At 41.6% G+C, this 19,624-nt stretch overlaps 1 protein-coding gene across 1 annotated transcript in view; it reads right to left on the bottom strand.

Moving 5' to 3' along the window:
• CHD9 (chromodomain helicase DNA binding protein 9) overlaps window positions 1–19,624 on the bottom strand; it is a 499,652-nt gene that overhangs the window by 50,130 nt on the left and 429,898 nt on the right. Inside the window, 4 exon segments of the mRNA XM_033940083.1 lie at window positions 2,789–2,922; window positions 6,348–6,516; window positions 9,856–10,080; window positions 11,115–11,278. Of these exon segments, the coding sequence (XP_033795974.1) occupies window positions 2,789–2,922; window positions 6,348–6,516; window positions 9,856–10,080; window positions 11,115–11,278 (692 nt within the window).

Genomic DNA, 19,624 nt, shown 5'->3' with positions numbered 1-19,624 from the left:
GAGGCCACCAAAATTACCCTGCATATATACGCCACCCCCCATTCTAATTTAAACGCCTAGAAACATATTGCCTGAATTTCTCAGCAAAGATTCTTTTTCCTGCTATAGTAAGATGTAACCCATTAGTGCAATATAGTTTCTTGTTTTTCCATGTATTACCCCATCCTCCTATGTACCTAAAACCTTCTTGATGACACCAGGCTTTGAGCCACCTATTGAAGTTCTCTGTATTTTGTACTCTTTCCTCTCCCTTCCATAAGTAGGCAATCCAACTTTAAAGGCTCTGCACCAGGGGTCTCAAAGTCCCTCATTGAGGGCCGCAATCCAGTTGGGTTTTCAGGATTTTCCCCAATGAATATGCATTGAAAGCAGTGCATGCACATAGATCTCACGCATGTTCATTGCGGAAATCCTGAAAACCCAACTGGATTGCGGCCTTCAAGGAGGGACTTTGAGACCCCCTGCTCTACACCCATAGTGGATCCCTTTGGTTAAAAATAGTGTTGCTGCAGAAGTTGAAGGCAAATGTCACATGAGACTATGAGAAGTAAATGAGGCTATCCAAACTTGATAAGTTCAACACCCAGAGTGGATTCCTGCTCATCCCTCTATTCAGAATCTTGTTTGCTTTCTACTGATAAGTAGAGTTGATGGTGATGGACAGAAGTGATCCATCTTTAACAGGTTCTATACCCATGATGGATTCCTCTATGGAACAGCTCTGGCAGTAAGAAACAGAAGAGGTGTTTCATCTTTAATAGGCTCTACACCCATGATGAAACCCTCTGATTTACAGAACTTTAAAAAGACTGTATAACCCTAGTGAATCACTCCAATTCTCCGAGAGTGCTTTCAACTCCTAACTCCTCTCACCTTAGGTTCTGCATCCCCAACCCTATATGTCATATCTGTCTGTCCAAGTTAGATTGTCAACTCTTCTGAGCAGGGACAGCCAATTAAATGTCAAAATGTACAGTGCAGTGTATGCATTTCAGCGCTATATAAGTGATAAATAGTAGTAGTAACAGAAAAAAACCTAAACCTAAAAAAATACTAAGACGAAGAAAAGAATAAAAATAATGAAAAATGAAGTGGGAAGGCAAACTTGATTGAACAAAATCCAGATACGTCTTCTTCACGCCACGTAAAACAAAAAACTGACGACCTTGCGAGCTGGCATTGGGTGGGAAGGCACTCACGCATGCGCAGAGCAGGCAGTCTTGAAACTTTCTAAATCTTAAAGTGACAGTACATTTTAGCATTGTCTGTACCGGGATCCGTGGATGACGTCACACATTTGTGAGGTTATGCTGCCTGATTGTCATGGGATAAAGATAGATTCTTGCAGGCTTTGGTTTCCAAAATTGTAAAAGAAAAAGAAGATGGGTTCCTGTCTTGCAGATGTATGAGAAAGACTAAGGGGGAGGAACTACACCTGGGTGGGAAGGAACACTGGATCATGCCCAGATTTTAGCAAGCTCTTCTGGGTTTTGGAAGGGCAGAACCAAACTGGCACTATTAGAGATGACGACACCCATGAATGTTGCTGATTAATATCCTTCTTGTCCATCCATGGAGAATATAAATACATAAGGAAATGGAAACTAGTTTTGTCCAATTGGTAGAGATGATATGCCCTAAAAAGCTACAGCAGCAAATGAAACTGTCTTTTGATGGCAGGACTGTTGGCATCCAGCGACTGTACTTGTACAAAAACTAGAAACCTACCGTAAATTTCTTGTCCTGTTTAGTGGCATAGGCATGGGTGGACTAGGTGAACCTAGGTCCCCCCCACTTTGGTCTCAGGCCCAACCAAAATTGCAGGTAGACAACAGATGAATTTGTGGTGTGCAGATCATAACAGGCATGGGCAAATGGAGCAGAACTAACTTCAGATGATAAAAAATCTTATTTGCTGAAAAATTTGCACATATAAATAGCCCAGCATGGACCATGTTTTGCCCTGTCAACGGGCTACATCGGGGCAAAGACGTCAGTCATACACAAAAAAAACAGTAAATAATTCAATCCAGTAACAGTCTTTGATTACTGAAGAGGTGCTGCCACCTGTATGTTTGTTACAAGTATTTTGCTTGTTGATTGAAAAAGATTGTGACTGACTTTGGATTGAATTATTTGCTGTTTCGTGAATGACTGACATATTTGATTGAAAGAACGTAGATTGCACATGGCCATGTTTCAGCAGTTGCCCGCATCAGGGGTATGTTTTCAACTTTCTTAAAAATGTGCTTAATACAGTTGATGGATGGATAGGTGATCCTTGATTTTTGACATAAATTAGCGGCAGTCACACAAACTTCTTTTTTTAAGCATTTTCTCTGCACTGGCAGTCTGTGTGACTGCTGACTGAGTTCCTGCTAATTTCTACCAAAGATCGACAAAACATTTAAGTGTATACTAGAAGCCAACATATGCTTTGGTAGAAAGAGTTATATTTTTGTAACTATGAATTGCATTTTCATTTTAAAGTTGGGGGAAAAAAATCTAATTTGTGTACAAAAAAAAAAAAAGTAATTTAAAGATTCAAAACCCACAAACATACACAAAAAGCAAGCGAGATGTCCAAAACAACCAATAGTATAGTTTATTAGTATAAACATTTTTTAGTCCCAATAAACTATACTATTGGTTATTTTGGACATCTCACTTGTCTTTTGTGTTTTGTTTGTTGTACGTTGAGGCAAGGTACCTTCCCCTTTTCTGCTGAGTTAAAAATTCAAAACCAAAACAAACATTTCATATGGCTAGAGGAATCCTAAGCACTTACATGACTGGGTACCTTATTTCTGTTCATAAAAAGGATGTCGACTCCTTCCACATTTTTCCTTCGTCCCCGTCTTTTTTTAACTGTAGGCTGGCTATCTAGTATCACTCCATTAGCTGTTAACTGGCTGGAGGCACCTAATCAAATTAATGATACAATTACAATTAATAAGACAAAGCATTTAATTAAAGCATTTATATTACATAAAGATCTTTGAACTATACAGTACTCCCCCGATATTCGTAGGGGTTCCTTTCCAGGGACCCCCCGCGAATATTGAAAAACCACGAATACGTTTTTTAGCAGGGGAGAAAGGGGAGTGCAGCCGGAGAGGCAGGAGAGGGCAGCCAGAGCATCGGTGAGTGAAGGAAATCATTCGCGGTATGCTCCGACCGCCTCTTCCTTTACTAAAGTCGGGCCTCATCAATCAGGAGCTGCTTTGACACGTAGCTCCTGACTGGTGAGGCCCAACCTTAGTACAAGAAGAGGTGGACGGAGCATACCGTGAGTGATTTCCTTCACTTGCTGGCGTTCTGGCTGCCCTCTCCTGCCCGGTCATTCGCGGTCAAAAAATACCACGAATGACCGGGACCGCGAATCGCGGACTGCAAATTCGCGGAGGAGCACTTATACATTTATGAAGATTTCTGCAATCAGCTACATTTTCTGTAGCTCTCAAAAAATATTTGACACAGAGCAGTTTGTATCCATTCATCCTACGTTACAATAACCAATGTTGCTCATTCCATAAAACTAGTGTGTACGAATTTCATGGAGCTGGCTGTGGCCTGATGCTGCTGGATCATGCTGGGTGGATGTGACAACTGAATAGGTCCTAAAGGAGCACAAGTCTGACAAAACTAAATTAAGAGATGTGTCTGCAATTTCACTCCCCTGAAAAAAATATACAATATCCGGTAGTGTTCCCCTTCCTTCGTTCACTCTTCCTCCTCCTGGTCTTCTTTCAACTTCCCTTTTTTTTCATTCCTTCTTAAGATAATTAAGTCACTTAACCCTTCCTAATTGTAATGCAATTTCTTTCATCCATTTTTCATATACACACAATATAATCTTATTAATACATAATGGTAATTATAAAATAAAATAAAAAAACCCACAAAGCACACTGAACACAGAGAAAATGTTAATTATCATTTATATTCTTTTTTTTTTTCCAAAGAGGTCAAGACAGATGACTTTAAAATATACAATGTCACCTCAGTAACAATATAGAAATACAGACAAATATAGTGCAAAATATAGACAGCAGATATAAATTCTCAAAACTGACACATTTCGATCACTAAATTGTCCACTGGGAGGGTGGGGGAGGGTTGCTTTTATGTTTATAAAGTATACTGATAAGATGTTCAAGTGGTCTATTTAATATTGTTAATATTAATTTTGTACACTTGATGAAAGCTTAAAAATGAATAAAGAATTAAAAAAAATAAAATAAAATAATATTTCCTACCTTTGTTGTCTGGTGATTTAATGAATCTCTGGTTGCACCTCCTTCTGACTATATATCCAATATTTCTTTATTTCTGCCTCCTGCATGCTTCCTCTCCTCCAGGCCTCATTCCCTTCCTCAACCAACATCTCTCTGTCCTCCATGAGTCCAATTTTTCTTCCTCTCTCCTCCACCTCTATTGGCAACATGTCTCCCTCTCTCTCTCACTGTCCTTCTCTCATTCCCTCTCTTGCTGCAAAGGGAGTGGGGAAAGAGAGAGATCCAGGGTGCATCTCTCCCACTCCCTCTACTGCCACATCCAACATTTCTTCCTCTCTGATCCCCTGGATCATGTGCAGCATTTTGACCATTGCCCATCAGCCTCATGCCCATTTCTCCTTCTATCAACCCTCTCTAGCACAATGTCACATCTCTCCCTCCATCACTATTTTATTTATTTTTAAAATATATTCCAAAAGTGGTTTACAAATAGTTACATACATAAAATATTGTCCAGCATTCCTCCCTCTTGCATCCCCTTCAATCTGTCCCTCTGTTTTCTCTCCACCACCATATCCAACATTTCTCCCTGTCATTTTTCTCTTCCCTATGCATTTCTACCTCACTCCTCTCTCTCTCTCTCTGCCCAATTTTCCTCTTTCTTCCTTTCCCCATGTGCACTCTTTCCCTCTCACTCACACACTCATTCCCAACAATTCTGCCTTTCTATTACCTCACTAGTGCCCCTTCCTCCCTCCTGTGTCCCATGCTCATGCCCCCGCCTTCCTTCTGCGTCCTGAGTTCATGCCCCCCTCTGCCTTTGTCCCAAAATCATGCGCCTCCCATGTCCCAAAGTGCTCCTTCCTCCTCTCCTTTCTCCGTTTGTCCCAGATCATTTCTCCTCTCTCCTTTACTTGCTCAAGCTGCACTCTTCAGGGCCATCTAGCTGGACTGCTCCTTCTGCTTTCAGTGGCAGTTGTTGCAGGGACGCGTGGGCAGCGGTTCACATGCTGCATGTGGCTGACCCACAAAAGCCTTCCCTCTGATGTCAGAGAGAAGGTTTCTGGGTCAGCTACATGCAACATGAAAGAGCCGCTGATGAATCCCTCCAACAAGTGCTGCTGAAGGCAGGAAGGAGGTAACTGGGATCTCCAACTTCTCCAAAGGATTTCCTCTGACATCAGTGGGAAACTTTCTGGGTTGGGTTTGGTGGAGGGGGGCAGGAAGGAGGGATCCCTGGCAGCGGCTTTGGCAGAGGGGGGCAGGCAATATCCTAGGCGGCAGCCAGTGCCACATACACTGCTCTAATTTTACCAATTCCCTTCTCTGTAAAAGATTTGGTCCTATATCAATACCTTTCAAATATTTAACTGTCTGTATCATATCACCCCTGTTCCTCCTAACCTCCAGAGTATACATATTGAGGTCTTCTAATGATCGCCCTATCTCAAAAAAGCATATAGTGAAATTAAAAGGTACAGAGAAGGGTGACAAAAATTATAAAAGGGATGGGCGACTATCTTATGAGGAAAAGTTAAAGCGGCTAGGGATCTTCAGCCTGGCAAAGAGATGGCTCAGGGGAGATATGATAGAGGTCTATAAAATACTGAGTAGAGTGGAATAATAGGCAGATTTGAATCGCTTATATACTCTCTCCAAAAATACTAGGACTAGGGAGCATGCACTGAAGCTACTAAGTAATATATTAAAATAAACTGGAGAAAATATTTCTTCTCTCAACATGTAATTAAACTCTGGAATTTGTTGCCAGAGAATGTGGTTTAAAAAAAGTTTGGATAATTTCCTAATAGAAATCTATAAACCATTATTAAGATGGACTTGGGGAAATCCACTGCTTATTCCTAGGATAAGCAGCATATAGTCTGTTTTATTCTTGCCAGGTACTTGTGACCTGAGTTGGCCACTACTGGAAATAGGATACTGGGCTTGATTGACCTTCGGTCTGTCCCAGTATGGCAACTTTTATGTTCTAAGTTGTTTTGAGTTAGTTTTAAAGAAAATAGAATCAAAATGACAAATATTCACACAAAGTATGAACTGTTAGTAAGGCCAAACATTCCGTTAAAAAACATGAGTCCAGATATTTACCTGAAACTGGAATGGATTTGGGAAAGTTTACCAGACTGGTCTCTGAAGCATTTTGTAGCTCATGCAGTCGTGCCAGGTACTGTTGCTGTCCTAAGGCACCTTCTTCAATCTCAAGTGGCCTTTTCTGACACAGTCCCTGCTTTTGAAAAGTCAACTTCAAACCACTTTCCTGTTAAAATAATGTCAAAATTAGGAGAGTCTTGAAAAGGAATCAGCTTATTCACTCAGGGTCACTGTGGGCTGATTTTTTGACTGGTGTCTTAACAGTGATTGATGTTCAAACAACTGCCCATGCAAATGAGTTTTACAGAGGGCAGTTGTAATCCCATCTGATCGTTTGCTTAGAAACCAGCTCTCACACACATGCAGAGCCGGTTTAGGAAAGCCCGAACAGCTGAGTGGCAGAGGAAGCCCCAAAGCAGCTTCCTACCACTTAGCTGTTGGGGCTTTTTCTTTTAATGGTCCAGATATTGTGCATTTGTTACACATGCACAATATCTGCCCCATTTAAAAAAAGTGAGACGCCACCCACCCATGGTGCCCCCCTTTGAAAAACCCCTGGAAGAAAAATAAAGAAGCAGGAAGGATGCCCACTCCTTCCTGCCTCCACAAACACTTCCCCTGCAGGGCCGAACGCCCCCTCCACAGACTTAAATAAAAATCAACAGGACGGATGCTCACTCCCTCCTGCCTCTGTGAACCCCACCCCTAACAAACTGACTGAACCCCTCCCCTCACAGGATCCCCCTTCCCAAACTTTAAAAAGAATTGGCAGGAGGGATGCCTACTTCCTCCTGTTATTGAATGTCCCCTCGAACCACCCCATACTTGTACACAAGATGACTGCAGGGGGGATGCCCATCCCTCCTGCTTGCAGGCCCGCCAGTCCAAAATGGTAGGCCTTCTCCTTTCCAGTGCATACTGGGATGTACGTGAAAGGGTCTAAGTCCTTGATTGACTCAGACGCCCCTAAGGTCATCCCGTCCTGTCTCTAATTTTCTACCAAGGGTCGCTGGAGGGAGGGCCGTCATCAAGGGGAGGGGGCAGCTCAACTTTTTTAATGGGGCAGATATTGTGTGTGTGCTGCACACACATAACACCTGTGCCCATAGAAAAAAAATGAAAAAGCAAGTAGACCTGTTTGTTTTTTCAGGCTGGCATTAGCGACCCAATTATGGCATACAATGTTAGGCCATCAGATGGCTTATTTTAATATTAATAGTAATGAGGTCATTTGTATGTCAGAATCAGAAAATGTATGACCGCATGGAAAACCATGCGGTGAGCCGTTATCAATAGTGGTTCGGCAAATTCCATTGGTTGCTAAACCACTCAAACTGGTTTAGCGACCATTGGCATATGACTGGAGAGTTATGTGCATCCGGGCCTCAGTGATTCTGGATTTTCATGTCAAAATGAATATTCCAGGGGAGGAATCGGGAGCACTTATGTTGGGCTTTTATATATCACTAATATACAATACCAACATGAGTTTAAATTTCATAGTTACCATATATACTTGAATATAAACCGAGATGACACCCCCTTTTTAAGAGGAAAAATGTTAACTCGAATATAATCGAGGGTTTATATTCAAATGCTGCCCAGCTATACACCCAACCCTTCTGAACCTAGCGCTGGACTCACCCTGGGTCTACTTTAAATCCTGATGGTCCAGTGGTGTGATGAGCCAAACCAGGATGGGAACGATCCCTTCCTCCCCCAAGGTGAGGTGTCAGGTCCTGTGCTGGCTGTCTGATGGCTGTAGAATCACTGTGCGCCCCTTCCTTCCCTCACTGATGCAGAATCAATGCGTGTCCTCTCCCTCCCTGCTGTGGAATCACCATGTGCCCCCGGAGAAGGGCTCCCCTCAGGTCTACCTTAATCACTGGTGGTCCAGTGGGGTGAAACGGGGCAGGAGTTATCCTCTTATTTTTCTGCCCGCACAGTCTTGCTGAAAAAATGGCTGTCACAAGTTCCTGATTGCTCCTGCCCAAACTCACCTCACTAGACCATTAGTGATTATGGTAGGCCTGGGAGGGGAAGTGTGTTGATTCTACAGCAGTGAGGGAGGAAGGGGGCACACATTGATTCTACAGCAGGGAAGGAGGGAGGAGATGCGCAATGATTCTACAGCCAGGAGAGAGGAAGGGGGTACATATTGATTCTATAGCAGGGAGGGAGGGAGGGAGGGAGGAAGGAAAAGGGACAACTGAGACAGGACCCGATACCTCACTTCGGGAGAGGGAGGGATCACTCCCATCCTGGTGTGGCTCACTACACCACCAGGATTAAAGGTGGACCCAAATAAAAACCAAGATCCCCATTCAAAAATCTCTGTTTATATTTGAGTGTATACAGTATATCTATCCTTTAAGTAAAAATTTGTTAAAATTTCTTAATGCAGCTTTTTTTAACCAAAGTAACTTAAAGTCAGCTATGTTGAATTACTTGACTATAACACTTAGAGGGGAAAAATACATATGCATATCTTGTAAAGTGTCTGTCAGATGATTACCTCCAAGATAGTCATAATAGGCCACAGCTAACAAAACACACTCAAGGCACAGCAACTGAGTTAAAGAACTCCTAGGGAAGTAATCATAGAGTACTCCAAACAATGAAGTAAACCCATTTTTATTTTATTTTATTTTTTTTTCCAAATCTTTATTATTTTCAAAACTTACAGTTAAGTGTAACCATAAATACCATATTTTTATACATCAATAACACACACTTAATATTCATTACAGAATTAGTCTCCCCTCCCTCCTGAACAATCACGATGCAATCATATAAAATTTCTATAATGAACCCCAATATATCTAAATTTATTAATCTAACAGACCCCCATCCTCCCCCCTCCCATTTTTATTTAAAAGTTATTTTCTTTTACAAGAATGTTTCTATGTTTAAGCCCAAGTAATACTTTTCAGACTAGCTGACTTCTAGGCAGCTAAGCTGAAAAGCTTCCATATAAATATTCATGTGTGTATTTCCTATATCTAGTACTTTTATCTGAAATATCACCAAGGAGGAATTCATAGCTATCAACATGTGGTTTAACTATGCAGCCTCATACCTCGTTAAAGCACAGTGCTAATTGGCACACGGCATGCTAAAATACTCCAACAGCCAAATGTACTAAAACACATTTATATGTCAAAAAGATACCGAATTGTTAGAACCAGCACAAGACAGACTTTTTAGAAAGCATATTTATCAGAGGGGATTCAGAAGTTTGGGAGGGGGATAGGGCAGGGAATATATAGTTAATATAACTCTTAGGTAATTATGAAAATTTGATTCTCAAATGACTAAAAAGTGACATATCTAAGAACCCGAAAAATAAGTGTGCAAAGGAAATAACCAAAAGTGAGAGCAGGCAGCTACTTGCAGGTAAAGCATGCTGCACACCGCAATTGCAGTCAGGTCCTAAGGCAATAAAAATTAAACATACGTCATTGATTTTCACTGTAAACTCCTTTTCTCGTATATGCTTCTTCACCTTTGACATCTGTGATAATACATCATGTTCTTCTTTTACAGCAGTACTGGCTGGTGTCAGTACCCCAGGCTCACTACAGTCTGCAGCAGCTCCAGGGCTGTCCAGAAGTTTGGTTGTATAGAAACATGCAACAGCATTGTTATCATAACTTTTTCGTGCTGAGGGCCATTTTCCTTTAAGGACTGCTTGACAAATGCTGTCTAACCGGTTAATCATCACTCGATCCTGAGGAAAAAAAAGCACAACATGTTCTTTTAACATCATTGGCAGGACTTGAATTTTGGCTAAGGAAGAAATGGGAGTCTCTTGTTATGCTTCCTCAACTAAAAAGACTTTGATTACTGAGGCCATTTTGCTCCTACACTAGCTAGTGGGCAAGTCACCAAAATATGAACTAATGAGCAATTGTCATCCTTGACTCCTCTTGTTTGTTACTGATCTGTATAGTCCCATGTCATCTTTCTTCTTGAAGAATCAAATCAGCCTAGATAACCTTAAGTAAAATGTTTCCTCATGGAAAGAGTAATTTTGGAGTCTTGCTGACCACAGCCTTTGTATATTTATCCTCTTAAGCCCATCTCTTTCATTTCCCTTCAAGAACATGTGCTTCCTCAAAAGATCCAGAAAAAGGCCAGAATGTACTACGGAAATGGTTAACAGTTCTCATGGTACAAGCCGAGACCCAAATTACAAAAAAAGTCTAATTTATAGTAAGCTCCTGTAGGGAGAGTGGCAGTCATTATGCAATGATGATACCTAGTGGCTAGGTTTAGGATCCTTGATTGGAAAGATCTGGTAGGAGCCCTGGCACATTACCCCCGGTTGAGAAGTGTCATTGCAACAACTGGATTAAAGCAAATTTGGAGAACATACAAAATAGGGAGAAAAAAAGTTGGATGTTCTAAGAACAGCTTATTACTAGTTCTTGTATAAAACTTTGCTTGTGCCATCATTAGCCCTTGCCCTCCCTTCACCACCCAAACACACTATCTCTACTGGAGAAGTGAACTCTATTACAGTTTATTAGGGTCATTTAAATTTACATAAGAAAATTTTTCAAATTCAGATATAATTGTTTTGACTACTAAGGACAAGACACTAATCAAGCTTCTAATGACAGAGAAATGGTCCAAGAGGCAATGTACACAATTTCATACATACAGTGGATATCTGTAAACAGTCCAAAGACTGGGCTGAGACTCAGTGATCTCAAATACCATATTAGGATCCTTTTGGCAAAGTATTTCATTCACTCTTACCTTTGGCCAATAAGAAGCAGCCAACATGTATCCACCTTGTAGAAGATAACTAGAATTTGTTGTCCCATTGTCCATTTGGAAGCTGTCTTGGGTTTCATCTTGTGTGGTACTTACAGAGGCTATACTTTCTTCATCATATCCTTTCACGTGAGGAACTCTTTCTGCTGAAGGCCAAAAACGAGTTGTATAAGTCTTCCGATACAAAGTGAAATCGTAGGTGGTGATTTATTTTAGAAATTCTAAAACCTTTGTGTATGCATCAGAGCTTTTGAAAGGGAAATTTGATAAAACTGATTAAAACTAATTTTAATGCTGAACATGAATCAAAAGTGATATCATTAAAAGTTGCTTCAAGCCACAGAATGAATAACTAAACATCAAGTTATCTAAGATTTTCAAATTATAAGAATATAGAATCTCTAAGGGAAAGGAAAGGGTAATGGATGGGCCATATAGTCCTTATCTGCCATAATTTTCTCTGTTTCCATGGTTTTAAGAAAATCTGAATTATTTTTAGTTTCTAAATATATATACATCAATTGAAAAGGGAATTAAATAGTACCACAATGTAATAATATGAAATCAGTAGACAAAAAACTAAAACAACAGAGACAAGTTAGTCAACTGGATAGACTAGTTAACATTGCTTTTGATGTTAAGTAGAAAACCATGCTTCTGTACCTCAACTGAGGCTCCTGCTTCCTAGACTTTGTGGCGATACTGTGGTATCGAAGATGGAAGCAATTTTGGGTGGAACTGGTAAAAAAATGTTTCAACTTTGACTCCAGCTTCAAAATAAACACATTAAATCAGTGGTTCCCAAACCTGTCCTGGAGGACCCCCAGGCCGGTCGGGTTTTCAGGTTAGCCCTAATGAATATGCATGGAGCAGATTTGCATGCCTGGCATCTCCATTATATGCACATCTCTCTCATGCATATTCATTAGGACTATCCTGAAAACCCGACTGGCCTGGGGATCCTCCAGGACAGGTTTGGGAACCACTGCATTAAATGATAAATTTATATTTCTATTAGGGCGGTATATTGATTAAGCGCATGATTAATTGTATAAAAGCACTCCCTGTATGGTGCAATATAGAGAAAGAAGATGTAAATTCTCAAAATTGACATACAGTATTTCAATTACTAAACTAAAAATAAAATCATTTATCTTAGTGTTGTTTGGTGATTTTCTCTTTCTAATTTTTCATTCTCTGATTCTGGTGCTGCTTCTTTATACATGTAGCACAGTTCTGTGCTATCAACTCTGTTTTTAGGGTCTCCTCTACTCACTAGTTCTTTTTTTTTTCTCCTCCTTCCCTTCCAATCTTTCACAATAAACTTTCTTCCATTTTCCTTCCTCCATCTCAAATCTATCTAGTTTTCATTTCTTCCATTCCCTTCTCCTCCATTCATGGGCACCATCTTCTCTATGAACATCATCTCCTCCAGTCTCTCTTCTCCCTCTTTCCTCTCATCTACTTCCATCACCCTCCCCCCTCCATGGGCACCATTCTCTTCTCTTCCTTCTATGGTCCACCATTTCTTCCCTTCTCTCTCCTCACCACTGTCACAATTTCTCCCCTCCCCTCCATCCATGGCCAACATCTTCCTTGTTTTTCCATCCTCTATTTCTTGCACCTCTTCATATGCTTTTGAACCTTTGCCCCCCCCCCCCAACCTGTCCATATTTTCTTACTCTCCTACCTGCTTTTCTCACCTGCCCAAAGCCTCTCTCTCTCAGTAGCGGCCCACTCATGTCTCTTTTCTCCTTACTACCCCAGACCCTACCTCCCTGTGAGGCATCTGTTTCCTCTCCCCCCACCTTGTTCCCCGGAGGCAGCATACTCCCCCTTATCCTCCATCCTCACCTCACAATTCTCTTGCTCCAACCCTTTGCGGACCTCTAACCTGCCAATTCCTTCTTTGTGATGTCAGTGATTGAAGCAGGGCACTGCCGGCCAGCTCCAAAGGCTCTCTCTCTGGCAGGACCCACTAGAAAGCACAGTTACTTATTGTAACAGGTGTTATCCAGGACCAAGTAGCAGCTTTGCATATTTCATCAATAGTGGTAGATCGAAGGAAGACTACCGAAGATGCTATAGCTCGAACCTTATGGGCTGTGACACGACTCTCCAGTTGCTGCCCAGCCTGAGCATAACAGAATATAAAGGAAGTCAACCAGGCAGCTGGAGAAAACAAGATGGTGGCGGCTAGTCAACCAGGCAGCTAGGAACCTGAGCTCCACCTACCTTGCAATTCTTCAGGCTGAGCAATTGCTTGCCAGCATTTTTTTTTTTTCCTCTAGCGACTATGCCTCACACAAAGCGCAAGGGGTCCGTCCGACTGGATCCTCCTACAACCAGGCAGTCTTTGTTGGACTGGTTCCTAACAAGCTCACCGGCCAGAGAGAGAGGGGGGAATATCCCCACGGTTGCTCCGGTGGAGGGAGATATTGGAGCCTTGGGGTTGGAAACATCTCTTTCCCCTCCTGCAGCTCATTCACCGCCTAACCCAGCTCAGAGTTGCTATGAGGGCGGGAACGCTGAGGACCTGACATGTCCAACGCTAACCGGAGGAGGACCTCATGCAGCCCATGGAGCTGAGATGACATCGAATGGAGGAGCGGATTGAATTGACTCCTCACAGGCAACTTTGCCTAATATTCGGAGAACGCTCCAAAAATTGGAAACTGCTGCAACTCAATCAGCTGGACAATTCTCAAAAATTGTAAGTAAACTGGATGAACTATTAAGACTGAAACAGACTCTAGGTTTGACCAGATAACTAAGGAAATTTTGTCTCTTCAGAAAATTTCATCTACTGTTGTCAAAGATAGAGTCTTCTTTCAGAAGAAAATTGAACAATTGGAGAATCACAGAAGGCTTAATCTTCGTATATTAAATTTTCCAAAAATACAATTAACTAATCCCTCAGACTTGTTTAGAAAATATTTGATGGAAAATCTTCAATTTACCTCCAAAATGATTCCGCCAATAAATAGACTGTACTATCTACCAAAAAAAGAGAAAACTTACAAGGAAATCAACAAGAAATGGAACAATGAATTGATTTGAATAACCTGACTGACTACTAGAAAATTCTCAGGAGAAAATTGAATATTGTGGAACATTGGTTATTTCATTGGTTTTTGAACAGGACCTGAATTTAATTATGAAGGCCTTTTCTCGATTTCCCCATAGTTTTTTTTATGGGACAAAAACTTAGAATTTTCCCAGATGTTACTAAAATAACACAGGACCGCAGAAAGCTGTATCTAACTTTGAGGGAAGAAGCTGTAAAAATGGGAGCAAATTTCTTGTTATCCTATCCATGTAGAAACATAGAAACATAGAATATGACGGCAGAAAAGGGCTGTAGCCCATCAAGTCTGCCCACGCTAATGACCCACCCCCAGACTTCACCCGGCTAGAGATCCCACATACATATCCCATTTCTTTTTGAAATCGAGCACGCTGCTGGCGTTAATCACCTGCAATGGAAGTTCATTCCAATGATCGACTACCCTTTCGGTGAAGAAATACTTCCTGGCGTCGCCATGAAATTGCCCACCTTTGATTTTCAGCGGATAACCTCTTGTGGTTGAAGGTCCTTTAAGAAAGAAGATATCGTCTTCCACCTCGATACGGCCCGTGATATATTTAAAAGTCTCAATCATGTCCCCCCTCTCTCTACGTTCCTCGAGCGAGTATAGTTGCAGTTTATTCAGTCTTTCCTCATATGGGAGGTTCTTGAGTCCCGAGACCATCCTGGTGGTCATTCGCTGAACCGACTCGATTCTCCGCACATCTTTTTCATAATGTGGTCTCCAGAATTGAACACAATATTCAAGATGAGGTCTCACCATGGATCTGTACAGGGGCATTATGACTTCGGGCCTCCGGCTGACGAAACCTCTACGGATGCATCCCACCATTTGTCTAGCCTTGGATGCAGCTTTCTCCACCTGCTTGGTAGTTTTCATGTCTTCACTAATGATTACTCCCAAATCACGTTCTGCCCTAGTCCTAGCTAAGGTCTCACCATTCAGAGTGTAATTTCTGCACGGGTTTTTGCTGCCAAGGTGCATGACCTTACATTTTTTGGCATTAAAGCCTAGCTGCCAAGTCGAGGACCAATGTTCCAATAAGAGCAGGTCCTGTTCCATACTGTCGGGCAAGGTGCTGTCATCTACTATGTTGCATAGTTTGGCGTCGTCGGCGAATAGTGTTATTTTACCTTGAAGCCCTTGAGTCAGGTCTCTTATGTATATGTTGAAAAGGATCGGTCCCAAGACCGATCCCTGTGGCACTCCACTGGTCACCTCCGATGTATTGGAGGGGGTACCGTTAAGCACTACCCTCTGGATTCTACCGCTTAACCAGTCATTGACCTATGTCGTCAATATCACTCCCAATCCCATCGAAGTCATTTTGCTCAACAATCTGCATGTAAATGTCAGATAAAATATGCTGGTATAAAATATGTATTTGTTGAGCCAGAGCAGCTTCGAACCTTTTTGGATGCAAAAAAATTAATGCAAAAGTAATAGAGCTGTAAAGAAATGAGGGCCGGTTTAAACCGCATTAAGCCTTATTAGTATTTTTATTTTCTTTTATAATAGATCTCTCTATCTTTCTTACTTGTTTCTCCAGTGTATGGTGTGGTCTAAGGAAGACTTATAATGTTATAATCTTTATATGATTTATAGTTTATTATGTTTGCTTTTTTCTTGTGAACTTTTGATGATAATCATATAATATTCTTTAATAATTATGCTCTGTATTGCTGTATCAAGAGGATTCTTGTATATAAATTTGAAATGCAAATAAATTAATAATAATAATAAAAAAAGGAAGCCAACCAGTTAGAAATTGTTCCTTTGGAGACAGGATGCCCCAACTTGTTAGGATCAAAGAAGACAAAAAGTTGAGGAGATAATAGGCCAAAGTTCGTTTGCAATCCAGAGTGTGAAGTGCCATTTCTCCTGAATGAGAATGAGGCTTAGGAAAAAATACTGGAAGCACAATTGACTGAGATGAAATTCGGTGACGACTTTCGGAGGAAACTTTGGATGTGTGCGAAGTACCACTTTGTCACGGTGGAACACTGTGAATGGTGGATCTGCCACTAATGCTTGAAGTTCATTCACTCTTCCGGCAGAAGTGAGTGAGATGAGAAAGATAACTTTCCACGTAAGGTACTTAAAGTGAGCTGTAGACATTGGCTCAAATGGAGGCTTCATCAACTTAGCAAGAACCACATTGAGATCCCAGACCACTGGAGGTGGCTTTAGAGGTAGTTTAACATTGAAAAGGCCTTTCATGAATCTAGAGACCAGAGGATGAGCAGTTAGAAGTTTACCATCAACTGGTTGATGAAAGCTGTGATAGTGCTGAGAAGGACTCTAATAGATGTAGATTTGAGTCCCGAGTCAGACGAATGGAGAAGATAATCCAAGACCAGAGAAACTGAAAGGGATGTTGGATCTTAGTGATGAAGACAACCAGGTAGAAAAACTGGTCCACTTCTGCTGATAACATTGCTGAGTGGCTGGTTTTCTGGAGGCTTCTAAAATAAGTCGTACAGGCTGAGAAAGATGAAGTTCAGCTGCATTCTCCCCGAGAGATACCAAGCTGTCAGGTGAAGAGATTGAAGGTTTGGATGTAGAAGAGAATCTTGACTCTGCGTAAGAAGAGATGGAAATATTGGCAGAGGGACTGGCTCCTAGACACTGAGTTGAAGCAGAAGGGAGAACCAAGGTTGCCTGGGCCACCTAGCAGCTATGGGAATCATGGTGGATGACTCCTGCTTGGCTTTGACAAGAGTCTTCAGATTGAGAGGAGTGGATGGAAACACATAGAGAAACTTCCAAGTTCAATCCAGTAGAAATGCATCCACCTCCAGACGGTGAGGCGATTAAAGTCTGGAATAGAACTGGGGCAACTTGTTGTTGTGGGGAGATGCAAACAAATTCACTTGAGGAGTGCCCCATTACAATAAGATGGGATGGGGAGTTACAGAGTTGAGTGTTCATTCGTGAGGTTGAAGAATTCTGCTGAGCTTGTCTGCTAAGTAATTCTGTTCTCCCTGAATGTAGACTGCTTTAAGATAGATACTGCGAGCAGTCACCCAAAGCTAGATTTTCTGAGCCTCCTGACAAAGAAGGAGGGATCCTATGCTTTCTTGCTTGTTTATATAGTACATGGCTACTTGATTGTCCATGCGAAGCAAGATGACTTGGTTGGCTAAGAGATGTTGAAAAGCTTTGAGGTCATAATAGATCGCTCTGAGTTCCATAAGATTGATATGGAAGTTCTGCTCTTTGGTGGACCAAGGACCTTGAGTCTGAAGGCCATCTAGATGTGCCCCCCCAGGCATAAGTTGATGCATCCATAGTCAAAATTTTTTGATGAGGAGGGGTGTGAAACAGAAGACCTCTGGAGAGATTGGAAGATATCATCCACCACTGCAGCAACCGTCGAAGAGACGAGGTTACAGAAATGTGTTGTGAGAAGATCGGTTTCCTGAGACCACTGCAAGACTAGAGCCCATTGAGGTGTTCTGAGATGGAGCCTCGAAAGGAGTCATCACGTGGATTGTAGCAGCCATGTGGCCCAGAAGAACCATCATTCGCCTGGCCAAGATTGACTGAAGCCGGCACAGTTGATGACAAAGTTGAAGTAAAGTGATCTGACGATCCTGCAGAAGGAACGCCCTCAACTGAGTGGTGTCGAGAAGAGCCCCAATGAATTGAAGCCTTTGAAATGGATGAAGCTGTGACTAGGGGAAGTTGATCTCGAATCACAAGTTCTGAAGAAATAACATGGTGCGATTTGTTGCTAGAATGACATTGTGATATGAAGGATCTTTGATGAACCAGTCATCCAGATAGGGAAAGACTTGAAGACCCTGAGACCTCAAGGCCGCTGCTACCATCACCAGGCACTTTGTGAAGGCTCTTGGAGAAGATGCCAGCCAAATGGTAGGACCTTGTATTGGTAGTGGTGATGTGCCATTTGAAATCTGACATATTTCCTGAAAGCCGGGTAAATTGGAATATGAGTGTAGGCTTCCTTGATATCCAGAGAGCATAGCCAATCGTTGTGGGCCAAGAGGGGATATAGAGTGGGAAGACCTAGGACTAACCTCCAAATCACCCAAAACCTGAATTTGGAGACCCCCCCAAAAAAAAAAAATCGATCTCATAGACTGTCAGCCAATTGTGCCATGCTGTGTGCTCGGAGCTGCAAGATGAAAGCTGAAACAGCTTACAGGGAAATCCTCTGCCACAAGAAGCCTGGAATCTGGATTGCCTATGTCTTCTGACTGCCTCTCAGACCCACTGAACTGGCTGAAGACCTCCACCCCTCCCAGAACCTGCGCACACTAATAGGTGGAGGAATGCAGTCAGCCCTGATCTTGAATAAACCACCACAGAGCCTGTACTCGAACCCATTAGTGGATGAACTTGGGGTGAGCTATGCTCCCAAGGGAATGATCCCCGAGCCCCAAACTGTGAATTCAAGCTGTCCAAGTAGATGCACTGCAAAGCAGCAATCCCCTTAAAGCAGGATCTGCCCCTCAGAGCCTGCGATCTCTCACAGCCAAAGCTGTCCCTTCAAGGGTTCCTCTGCAGGATGAGAAAGAAATCATGCAAAGTAGCGGAAAAAATACTGCCATAAATAAAAACAAGCAGAAAAAAACTAGTTCCTACTGTCTCGCTTATAAGAAACAACTGGATGTTGGAGGGCAGTAAAGAGGTAAGAGATGAGGAGTAAAACTATGCAAATAAAGCTTCCTACAAGAGATCTTGCAAGATGGGATTGATCACCTGTTTATTCAGGAATCGAGTGGGGTTGTACAAGAAGCAATGCTTTTGCTTTACTGCACATACCCATGAGTTTTTGCATTACAAAGCTTTTAATAATAAATTTATTCTTATATACCACCAGACCACGAATGGTTCTAGGCGGTTCACAAGTAAGCTGAACATTCAGGAAATATAAAATTCATAAAAGTACATCAGTTTCATTAAAAAGTATAAACAGTACATAATTGTATTTTAAAAGAAATTTAAGAAGATTAGGTTACAAGTTTATCAAATAGTTGTGTCTTTAATAATTTTCTGAAAGAGTAATAAGACGGGACTCCTGGAATGAAATTACCAAACCAGTCATTCATTTTGGCTGTCTGATATGAGAGGGTCCTCTCAAGAAATCTCTTAAAACGACACGATTTGATGGTAAGGTAAGAAAATAAATGGACTCTACATGTGGGATTCTTAGAGTGGTTTAAAGAGAAATGGGAAACAGGTAATATAGAGACATACCAAAAATTGTTTTTAAAGCAAATATATGCAAATTTAAATAAAACTCTGGCCTCAATCGGCAACCAATGTAGCTTTTGGTAATAAGGAGTAATATGCTCCCATGAAACTTAAATAGAAAGTGGATGTGTTATATAAAAATTTTCTATCCTTTCGTCTATTGAGAACATCTGGTTCAGG

The sequence above is a fragment of the Geotrypetes seraphini genome, chromosome 4 (genome assembly GCF_902459505.1).
Source record: "Geotrypetes seraphini chromosome 4, aGeoSer1.1, whole genome shotgun sequence".
In the NCBI taxonomy this organism is placed as follows: domain Eukaryota; kingdom Metazoa; phylum Chordata; class Amphibia; order Gymnophiona; family Dermophiidae; genus Geotrypetes; species Geotrypetes seraphini.
The sequence above is the reverse complement of the archived record's forward strand: the minus strand, read 5'-3'. Positions and strand labels throughout refer to the sequence as shown.